Raw genomic sequence first — 11,894 nt, 5'->3', positions numbered from 1 at the left:
CTAAGAATTCTATATTTTCAGGATCCTTCACCTCTATAACTATAAAACTATAGCCATAAGTATCGATCTTTATGTTCAACTCTACGGATTTATTTATGAATTCCCATTAACTTTATGTTTGTCAGTCCACAAGATTCAAAAACACACTAACACAACCAATGCACAGCATCATAGTATACCTACTAAGCCCCCAGGTAAATGGCTCTACATGCCACCAATCCACTGCACAACTACATGACCTTGGCCATCTGAAATTGTCACAAAAGAACAGATTTTCTGCATTAAATGCTACTCCAGAATGGCCAACCAAATTCAGAGTTCGAAAAGCCAACTTCTTGGACACCGGAATTGCCATCTGGCCCAGTTATGATTCTTGACATCCAAAGGCTCCCACACCAAAACATCAGATTTCAAAGACAAGCTTCAGCTCATCAGTAGCCTTTCTAGCATATCTTGACTCGCTTGATGGTAGCTGTATAGCTTAGGAGTCCCCTTATAATCATATGATGGCTGGGTATGCAACATAATGTTGCTATATGTCTCCTGCTTTTGATTAAAGAACATTTTATTCCGATCTTTCCATAACAGCCAAAGAAAGCAGAAGCATCAAGGAAGCCATCAATCAGCTATGCTGGAGGAGCTCTTGTCGTAACAACAATGTGCAACATAACAGATCATTACATGAAGCTCATCAAGTTGCGGAAAAAATGAGGCTTCTACAGGAGACACCTATTCAACTTTCAACACCTACTCATTAACTCTGGCAAAAAGATACGGTTACAACTTCATTAAAGGAAGATGGCAAGTTTCATCACAGAAGAACTGGTTTCAATGGTAATAAAAGAAGGCATTTCAAGTGTGTAAATGATTGTCAGGGCATAATCACCATTATGCAACAGCAGACGACCACAATGCAAGATCAGAACCAAGTGTACTAGCACTTGGAACAGGATCATGGTATATTCAATGATAAAGGTGACCATAAGTAGAGACCTTGACTTGTAGCGCTCACTATCATTAAAAAAATCATAATTATAATGACAACTCGATGGGCAGTTGGCAGTGAAGTTATTCAGTTACTAAATTCTGGCATGTCAGTTCTTGACAACTTGCTCATCTTAGTTAATTTAGGATCAAAGAAAGAGACCAAATTTCATCCCAGATAATAGAAAGTTCATTAGAGATGTAGACATTTAAGTCTCAGAAAATTAACAAGATGATCTAAAGATTATTAATTGATTGCCTCGTATTACAACTAGCAGACTAAGAATTAAACTAAGGAAACTTGCAGTCAAAAAAGCAAGCTCCAAGCCTTGCAAAGAACCTTGGTTCTAGTCAAAATTCTTAATCTGAGAAATCAGAATTCACCTATAAGGCCACTAATTTGGCTCTAGAGCTGAATTCTCATGACAGATTGGGAGCAACGGTGTCAGTTTGTACTTTTTTTATTTAAAATAGAAAATGCAGCACCCTAGGACACTAGTAGACCATCATCTTTATCAACTACACTTGGATTATTAACCATATCATTTTGCAAGATCAGAAAGAACAGATTGCTTACCAGCCTATGCATCTGTGTTTTCAAACTTACCATATGATGATTCACTCTCAGTTAGCTCTCCATCCAAAACTATCTCCTAGGCAACCACGAACCTAAAAATATTAGAATTGCAGACAGGAGAGAAAAAGACAGAAAAAGAATCATGGGGACCGGGTCTGAGGATCTCATCCTGAAACTTAAAAGGAACGGAAAATCATGTTAAGAGATGAAACACCAGAAGGATAGAAAGTAGGGTTGACCACTTGAACCCAATCTCGAGTGAGCATGGGAAACAGAACTGGAGATGGCTAAGGCCCATGAGAATCATTGAGAAGGCAGAACTCTTGGGGTGCAGCCTCATCTTGTGGTTGTGAATTTCTTGGAGAAGCATCTTCGCCAAGTAGTTTTAAGGGTAAGAAAAATGGTTCCACGTTGACTCTCACTATACATAATGATGAAAGGAAAAATATATATATTTCTGGAAAGAGTTTAGCAGTTACTAGGACTTTATGTCAAGACCTTGTGGATTAAGAGGGGAATCTGATATAACTTTACCATGGATTAAGACAAAGTGAATGATCCTAAAATAAGAGAGCCAAGAATTTTCTATATCTATAGAATTAAATGGATTGACTGATTTTTCTTCTATATAAACAAAGTTCACTTGGTATGCTAAGGAAAAATCCTAATATGCATAGTTATAACAACCAGAATAGACCGGCTAGTCAAGCTGAAAAACTTGGCCAGTCCAGCCCTCACATAGAACTGAAAATGTAGTTGAACCAGCTGAGAACTACTGACCTGAACAGTTTTCAGGAAAAACCGGTGACCTGGGTGGCTAAAAAGTGGGTGAACCAGCTACCTTCAAAAAATGTTCAAAAATAGTGTTCAAATAGGATTTGAACCCTTGATCAGGATTTTGGTTGGGAACCTATCAATCACAAAGACAACAATTAATTTCTAATAACCTATTAGCGATAGAAATTGTATCTACATTATTCAGAAGCTGTTATTTGATGAATATCTTAATAGCCAATTCTTCCAATAAAAAAAAGAAAAATAATCAATTCTTTTTTTCTTTGGTGCAAAATTAAACAAAAAAAAGTATACTTCATTTTATGCATTTGGATACTTTTAGATCTTTACTATTTAAAAAGTAAATCAATAATTTTTATATAGTTTTTCCTACATTCCATAAAACCTTATTTACATTTGTTAACAAAATAGATAAATCAGGATTTTACTATATATGGTGCAATTAAAGAGTAGAATGTAGATCAATGTGTTTTAATTAGTAATATTTAAACCAAAAAAATTATAAAAAGTTACACATATTTTTAATCTTATACATATTTTTAATATTTTTTTAAAAAAATTTATATTTTTAACTATCGTCCGATCCGAATGATTGACTTGGTGGTTGGACCGATAACCATGATGCACTGGTCCCTTGGCCGAGTCAGTCACCATCCAATTTTTATAACTATGCTCATATGATAAGGATTGACATGTTCTCACATTTACAATGAAAATTCTTTTGAGAACTTCACATCGAACTTCCACACTGTAGCAAAAAATGCTGGCAGATCATGAGCCAAAATCACACAGAAAGGGCATGATGGCAATACCTAGGGCAATTAAGGAATGACAGGTACTAGGAGAAAGTAGAACAAAATTTGAAAACATTTTTGTGAATTTGTGATTGCCTAGAACTAATCGTATTGATCTTACAGAGGGAACTACAGTAATACCACACAAAGAAAGAAAAGAACAATGATGAAATAAGAATATGGTACATGGATCTGAGAGAAGGAGATGGGTTGAAAACAAAGGTCTAGTATAATAAACCAAAGAAAGCAGGAAAGTTCATTTCTTTACAGATGATGGCAAACGAGAGGGGGTTGTCATACACATTGTACTTCATGCAAAGGTAAGAATATGGCTTACACAAAAAAAGTTGCTGATCTCTTCTAAGGCAACACGATCCCTCAAGAAAGATCTTTTACCAAGACTAAAAATAAGCTTGGGCACCTCATTTTTTTCCATATCTCCTGAAGGATGCCCGATGCCTTATCAATCATAAGAAATAACTCATTTCATAGGTTTGGAAAACTTATAAGATGATCAAGATCATCATTAATGATGCAGGAGTTTAAGATTAAACATCAAATAGATTATTTATTTTAATTACTATTTTACTATAGCAAATTACTATTCATAGGTTACTATTGTGTCGTTTACTGTTCACAAGTACTCTAGCTCAGGGTTTATTTTAATAAGTTTTCAATGGCTAGGATTTAAAGTAGTTAATCTAGGGTTGGGATTAAAAGAAATATTTATAATTTTAATATTTGAGTGCTGTAACATAGGTTTGCAGTTATCTTTTGTCATTTTTTTATCAATAAACTTCAAAAACTTGAGATTTTTCTAAACCCTAATTATTTTTTTTAATTATAATCCTTTTTTAGTCTATAATCTGTCAATACCTATTGTCCTCTCCTTTTACTGCATCAATTTTGGTATCAGAGCAAGGATCCTATTAGATCATATTAGCATTTTTTTTCCTAAGCCATAGTTGGATGTGCTAAAAGTCGCGAAAAAGGAAATCAAGGTCAGCAAGCAGATATGGCTGAGATGCGGCGTATGATTGAAGATTTGTTGTGAGCTATTCAAGCTTTATGGTGACATGAACCTATGGCAGCCCATGTGGAAAATCCAGAAGACGGCCATGACCCAATAGACATGCCAAAAGGTGGTCTTAAGGATGAAACTGATCTGGGCGATTTTGACAATCCCTTTTGTGATGCTGGAGCTGTAGATAATGCGGTGCGAGGTAGATTGGAGGAGCGATTGATTCATGCCCTAGATCTAAACCACGGTGGAATCAAGATTAAAATTGCTAATTTCTACAGAAAGATGCATACCGAAGATTATTTAGATTGGGAAGCTAGTTTGGAGAATTATTTTGAGTGGAAGCCTATGGCTGAAAATAGAAAGATGCTGTTTGTGAAGCTTAAATTGAAGGGCACTGCATTTCAATGTTGGAAGAAAGTTGAAGAGCAACATGCGCGATAAGGTAAACCAAAGGTCAGCACTTGGGAACACATGAAAATGAAGCTGCAAAAATAATTTTTACTAGCTAATTATACGATGGAGTTGCATGAGAAGTTCCATTCTCTGAAGCAACGAAGTATGACGATCGAAGAATATACTTTGGAGTTTTATAGCTTGTCAATTCGAGTAGAGTTGGCTGAAACTAATGAACAGATAACTTCTTGTTATTTTGCTGGATTAAACCAATCTATTAGAGATGAGATGGGGGGTTGTTTGTTTGTAGTCTTGAAGATGCTCGGCAACATGTTTTGTTAGTGAAAAAATGAGTGTGGAGATATGGTGCAAGGAAGCCCATAGACGGACAATTCAGTGATGCAATGCAAAAGAATATGAGGTTTGTTCGAAGTACTAAAAGTGAGCAAATTGCTCAGCGAATCAGTCAAGAGATCCATGCAAACAATCGGCCAAGTGGAGGTGGCGCAAGTGCTTTTGGCCGGAGTGATAAGGGGAAGATTGTGGTGCGTTATGGTGGACAAAACAATTCTGTCCCTACTACTTTAAAAGGGAATAGCAGCTCACAAAGTTGATGCTTCATGCGTGGAGAAAAGGATTATAACTCTTATGTAAGTCCTAAGCGATGAGTGAACCTAGTAGACCCAGAAGACGACGAATATGATGAGCTAGAGCCAATTTATGATAACTATGTAGAAGAGGGTGAAGAAGTAGATGTCCATCCCGTTCAAAGGGAATCGTTGATGGTTCGGAGAGCGATAACAACCACAAATAAGGAAGAAGAGGAAGATTAAAGGAGACGTAGTATTTTTCGAACATGCGTTCTTTATGGTGGGAAGGTGTGTGATTTAGTTATTGATGGAGGTAGCATGCAGAATGTCATTTCGAAAGATGTTGTGAAAAAATTAAAGCTATCTATTGAAAAACATCCTCATCCCTATAAGATTTGTTGGCTCAAGTAGGATAATGAAATACTAGTTACTTCTTGATGCTTGGTAAGTTTACAATGAGGGTTAATTTAGATGATGAAGCATTGTGTGATGTTGTGCCTATGGAACTTGGCCATATCCTTGTTGGAGGGCCTTGGTTATATGATCATAACACGAAGCATCATGCTAAGCCAAACACTTATTCTTTCTATAGAGATAACAAAAAGTATACCTTGCATCCGTTAAAGGAGGAAACAAAAGAAACAGCTGATTCTTCAAAGCTAACAAAGTTAGTGGCTTTTTATCGATTGAAAATTTTGAATTAGAATACCAAGAAGCAGATGTAGTGTATGCCCTAATGAGTAAAGTAGTAGAAAGTGACCAGATGGTGGAATCCCTTCAACAGCCACCAAAAATTCAGCAACTATTAGAGGAGTTTTCAGTTTTGATTAGTGGTAACTTACCACAAGGTTTACCGCCGATGAAGGATATTCAATATGCCATTGATTTAGTTTCTTTGCTATAAGGAGCAAGAGTTAGTGATATTGGAGAGACATTTATGGATCACATTTGATGAGTTCATAAGGAGGTAAAAGTTGCACTAAAAACCAACAATGAGACTTATGGGAATGCAGCCAATCAACATCGTCGTGTCAAGGAATTTGAGAAAGGAGACTTGGTCCTTGTGCATTTGAGGCAAGAGAGGTTTCCTAAAGGTACTTACCACAAACTCAAGTCAAGAAAGTTTGGCTTTGCAAAGTGTTGAAGAAAATAAGCTCTAATGGTTATTTAATTGAGCTGCCATCAGGCCTGTGGATTAGTCCAGTGTTTAATGTTTCAAATTTGTATCCATTTGAGGATTTTGATGGAGAAGTGGTTGAAGTTTCAGATCTGATTCAACAATATCCTAAGGGTTCAGTTGACGTTATTGAAGATATTTTGGATATCAAAGAAGTCAAGTCTTGAAGAGGTAATCAATATAAAAGATTCTTGATGAAGTGCTTGGGTAAACCAGCTAGTGAGAGTACCTGAATTGCTGAAGATAAGTTGAAGAAGATTGATCCAGATGTTGAAACTTTGAAAGCTTTCTCGTCGGAGTCGAGTTTTTCAAGCCGAGGAGAATGATGCAGAAACTTAAAGTTAAACTTTAAATAGATTATTTATTTTAATTGCTATTTTATTATAATAAATTACTGTTCATGGGTTACTGTAGTTCTGTTATTGTTCCCGAGTACTGTAGCTCAAGGTTTATTTTAATAACTTTTCAATGGCTATGATTTAAAATAGTTAATCTAGGGTTGGGATTAAAAGAAATATTTGTAATCCTAATATTTAAGTGCTGCAACATAGGTTTGTAGCCATCTTTTGTCAGTTTTTTTATCAATGAACTTCAGAAACTTCAAGTTTTTCTAAAATCCTAATTGTTCTTTCTTTAATCCTAACCTTTTTCTAGCCTATAATCTATCAATACCTGTTATCCTCTCCTTTTACTGCATCAATCAATCTTGAGAAAGGCTCATGAAACACATCAGCGGAAGGAATGGAGCCAAAAAGCAGCAGCACTAGATCAACAATGTTAAATGCTTGCTAGAGGTTAGAAAGAAGCATAGAAGCAATTAATTGATTGAGCTCTAAATACACAATTAATTGATCGAGCAATATCCAAGCTAAGAAGATGAGACTAGATACATGCTGAACTCCTCATTAAGTGGATCTCACTTGCTGATTTGAAGATCTCAATTTTTCTTATTGATAAGGTCGCAATTTAGAACTTGTTACAGTTTGAACTTACTGGAGTTTCAGTTTTAAATAAATGCATTTTTCTTAAGTCAAATTATACTAAAGAGTCTTAGTGCTAGTTTGAGTAATAGTGAAGTCCTTTCATCACTAAGAAAACATTATTCAGTTATCTATCTCTTTAATTAGTGGCTAACATAGACTAACATTTGTACATAGTATTTGAGTTGTTTTCGTTGAAAGGAAAATAAAGTCAATTTTGGTAGTTCCTCCTCCCTTCAATTTTTTTTCTAATATGGTATCTTTCTATCCCATTTTTATGTTCTTTGATGTTGAACCCGTTGATCCAAGTCTAAATATATTCAAGTTAATTGGTAACCTCATTTTTCCTCAAAAAAAGGGTAACATTATTTCTATTTAATTCATCCCCATAGAATCATAGAAATAGAAAATTTATTTCAAACCCTAAGAGGCCCTCACAGCCCTTCCTAGAAGTTTCCATTCAAATACCAAAAATCCATGCATATTGTTGAAAAATGTTCATAACGAAACAGAACCTGACCTTTAACTCTTGAATATTTAGAAACCTTTCCTTGTAGCTTCTTAACCCTAAATAATATATTCTACCACCATAACCTAATTAGAGACCCTAGAAAGCTACAAGTCTTCTTCATTTTCCCAAAACCTTTGGATTTGCAAATCTATCCCCCTTTTTTTGTAGGATAGCAAGCCACCAGAATCATTAAGTTCCTAATAATTCCCCAGTCTCTTGACCTTGATTTGACATACACTAGCTAGCATGGCTTTTTTGTGCTAGTAGTATGTGCCTTATAGGCCTAGATGTGTATGGGGCCATGATGCACTAATGCATCCTAGGTATTGACTAAGCTGGTTGATCCCTGTATGTATTCGATCAAGTTGGTTCCATATTTTTAGCATGAGCTAGTACCAACCAACAATGACTCAAAAGGATTATACAACAAGGTTTTAAGTCTCATTCCCAAGTCTAGGGTCAAGTTGGGATGGCTTGGCTTTATAGTGAATCACCGGGATGCTATCTTTTTCTTTCTTTTCTGTGTTGTTTGTCATTTTTAGTGAATGTCTAGAAGGATCTTATATTTTATTTGTTATATTTTAGCATTAGGAAAGCTATTTAGCACCCATGTTGGCTTAATGCCACCAATATTGATATCAACACCAATGCTTTGAGAATAACAAAAAGAAGGGCCCTGAGCTCTCCCTCTGCCCTTGTCTCCTCTTCCTCTCTCGTGCAACCAAGCCTTGGGCCCTCTTTTGTTTGCCAGAAGCTTTGGCCGGATTGTTCCCAGCAAAATTAGCCACCAGCCTAGTTGGTCCCAAACATTACAAACGATGATATGCTAGTACATATGGACCCAAGGTCCTATAGCTATCCCAGGCCCCAACTCTCACCAGCCAATTCAAGATGATCGAGACAAATTAGGTCCTGATTCCATGTTCCAAAGTTCAATTTCCTCCCACTATCTCACCAAGGAGGGAGGTGAGAAGCTTGTTCTTTGCTTTGTAGAGGAACAAGCTCATCTAAACATGGTGCTAAAAGGTGATATTCAAAAAATCAAGTCAAATCATCACCAGATTCCCCTCCCCCTCAGAAAGAAAAGGAAGCACCTAAACAAATAACTCTCAACATTATTTCCCCTTTTCTTTGTAAAAAAAATTACATTTTTTTTGTGAATTTAGGTTAAATGCAAGTTTTATTATATGATTCCAGTTGATTTACAACTGATAGTGCATAAGCATGAATTGGTAAGGAATGTGCCCACCTAAAATCCCTCCAAAAAACACTGAAATCCAAAACTAAAACTGTTAAAAAATGACATATGCTTAGGTTGATTTCCAGATATACTATGGAATATGGGTAGATCTACAAGTCTAAAGGTCTAAAAATTATTATTTTTGGCATAAATTTTAATTTTTCAAAATTAATTTCTGAAGCAAAACTATTTAACATTGTGTAAAGTGTAAGCAGTTATCAAATTATCCCTTACATCAAGTGACCTTGCATTACATTCATGTTTTGCGATCCTTTCTCAGGTCAATATTAAATGCAAGTTTTCAGATCCTTACCTCATGCATTTTGCGTTATATCAAGAGATGAAAGTGGCCTTTGAGAAAGAATCAAGGGGTTCAAGGAAGGTAGCCGGGAAGTATCATCAACTTACCATCATGAGTATGAAAAGACAAGAGATAAGCAAGGAATGGGAGAAAATGAACTCAAGCAGACAAATCAGATTTGCCAAGAAGGTGGGTCCAGAGACTATGAGGAAAAAAATGAATGCCGTAGAAATTGGTGACTAGGTGCCATGGCCAAAGTGTTAATTATTGCAATTAGCTCTGCATTTAGGGAGGGTCTATGGATTTAGGCTTGATATTAGATTCTAAATATAAATGGTAAAGTAGGTGTGGTTTGAATACTTTAAATTATCTTAGCAATGCTTTCAATTTTTGATAGTTCATTTGATCCCAACATGAGGGAAACACAGGCTCAGAAGAACACCAAATTAAACCAGAGGCATGGTGTGGAACCTGATGTTCCAATGTCATCGTCTTCCCTCCCCCACCCCAGAGGGGCAAAAAAAGGGAGTGAAACATTGAGAATTAAATGGTCACTTGTAATCATTTTCTATACTACATATAGATGCTCTGCAGATGTGAATAATACCCTGATGCTGTATCTTCTCTCAAAAGGAGACTATTATTTTTTCCATGATATATTATCTGCATCTGAGAATATGCAAAGCATTACTCTTCTGAACTGCATCTTATATCAAAATATGCAATTCCTTTAGGTTTCAACAATTATAAAGACAAATTTTGATTTAATCTAACAAGCAAAGCGCTGCTCTTTTATTCGTAAAATCAACAAGAATATAGCATTACAAATCCATCCAGGATTATGCATGTAGATAACAATTTGATCTTAATTAAGTCCTCTCCCCAAAAGCATACTGATATGAGAACAACAACGACGACGACAATGTAATCGAAAACCATCAGGTAGAACACGAATGGAAGAAGAGAAAAAAAGGTACCACCAGACGATCAGAACATCACTGCTGTTGCTGCTTTGCTACATGCTCCACATACCACTTGTAGGTATTGACGAGCCCATCCTTGAGTGAGATTTTCGCCTCCCACCCCATCCTCGCCAGCTTCGAGCTATCCATGAGCTTCCTCGGGGTCCCATCCGGCTTCGTCGCATCCCAGACAAGCTCCCCTTGGAAACCCACCACCTCCTTGACCATCTCGGCCAGCTCCTTGATGCTCACCTCCTTGCCGCTGCCCAAATTCACGTGCTCCAGCCCCGAGTACCGATCCATCAAGAAGACAACACCATCAGCAAGATCGTCAACGTGGAGGAACTCCCTGAGGGGGGAGCCGGTGCCCCAGACGACGACCTCCTTAGCGCCAGAAACCTTGGCCTCGTGGAAGCGGCGGATGAGAGCGGGGAGCACGTGGGAGTTCTCCGGGTGGAAATTGTCGAAGGGGCCATAGAGGTTGGTGGGCATGGCGGAGATGGCGTCGAGGCCGTGCTGGAGGCGGTAGGCCTGGCACATCTTGATGCCGGCGATCTTGGCGACGGCGTACCACTCGTTGGTGGGCTCGAGTGGACCGGAGAGGAGGGCGGACTCAGGGATGGGCTGGGGGGCGAGCTTGGGGTAGATGCAGGAGGAGCCAAGGAAGAGCAGCTTGCGGACGGAGCCACAGCGGAGCGCGGCGTCGATGACATTGGTCTGGATCTGGAGGTTAACACCAATGAAGTCGGCAGGGAAGGTGGAGTTGGCATGGATGCCACCGACCTTGGCGGCGGCGACGATCACGTAGCGGGGCTGCTCGGCGGCGAAGAAGGACTCGACGGCGGACTGGCGGGTGAGGTCCAGCTCCGCGTGGGTGCGGAGGAGGAGGTTGGTGAAGCCCAGGGAGACCAGCTTCCGGTGGATGGCGGAGCCGACGAGGCCGCGGTGGCCGGCGACGAACACCTTGGCAGACTTGTCCGAAAGGAAGAAGCCCACGGTGGTGGTGGTATCTGAGAAGATAAGATATTGGGAGTAGGGTTAGGGTTAAAAGGGGAAAGTAATGGATATCACGAAATAGAATGAGATGAGAGAGAAGTATACCTGAGTCGAGGCTTCCCATTTTTTTCTCTTCGTTTACCCAGAGGGAGGAGACTGGAGAGTTTGGGAGAGCCCGCCGGAGAGTGGCGGACTTGGTTAGAGGAGAGGAATTTATTAGGTTCTCGTTGCTTACCGCACCGGTACATAAAGTGGCACGATGGCACATGATGCGAGGAATGTGTTTATTTTTTATTATTATTTTTTTTTTTTAGGTTCGGATGGGATGTGGTTCACAAATATACATGATATTTTGCCGCCCCTTTTTTTCCCGCGTTCTTGTGATGGAAATGCCGGGGATAGGCGGCAATGGGCTACGATGAGATCAAATGGGAGTCTTGATAACACTCTGTGCGTTGACCTTTTTTTTGTTTTTTTTGGGGGCGTAAACGTTGACCTGTTTTGTTTGCCGACTTTAATTCATTGGGTAAGTGGAGCAGAGGAACTAGTTAGGCAAACCAGCTTTAATTC

General features: G+C 38.4%; 1 protein-coding gene across 1 annotated transcript; it reads right to left on the bottom strand.

The window, feature by feature from the left end:
* Positions 1-10,123: 10,123 nt before the first annotated feature.
* On the bottom strand, positions 10,124-11,608 carry LOC105049885 (probable GDP-L-fucose synthase 1). Its single transcript, XM_010929665.4, has 2 exons — positions 11,430-11,608; positions 10,124-11,338 (listed from the first exon to the last, which is right to left on the bottom strand). The coding sequence occupies exons 1-2, from the start codon at positions 11,590-11,592 to the stop codon at positions 10,362-10,364; spliced, it is 1,140 nt and encodes a 379-aa protein (XP_010927967.2). The 5' UTR covers positions 11,593-11,608; the 3' UTR covers positions 10,124-10,361.
* Between the last annotated feature and the right edge of the window lie 286 nt (positions 11,609-11,894).

This window comes from Elaeis guineensis, chromosome 8, assembly GCF_000442705.2.
Source record: "Elaeis guineensis isolate ETL-2024a chromosome 8, EG11, whole genome shotgun sequence".
Taxonomy (NCBI): Eukaryota; Viridiplantae; Streptophyta; class Magnoliopsida; order Arecales; family Arecaceae; genus Elaeis; species Elaeis guineensis.
The sequence above is the reverse complement of the archived record's forward strand: the minus strand, read 5'-3'. Positions and strand labels throughout refer to the sequence as shown.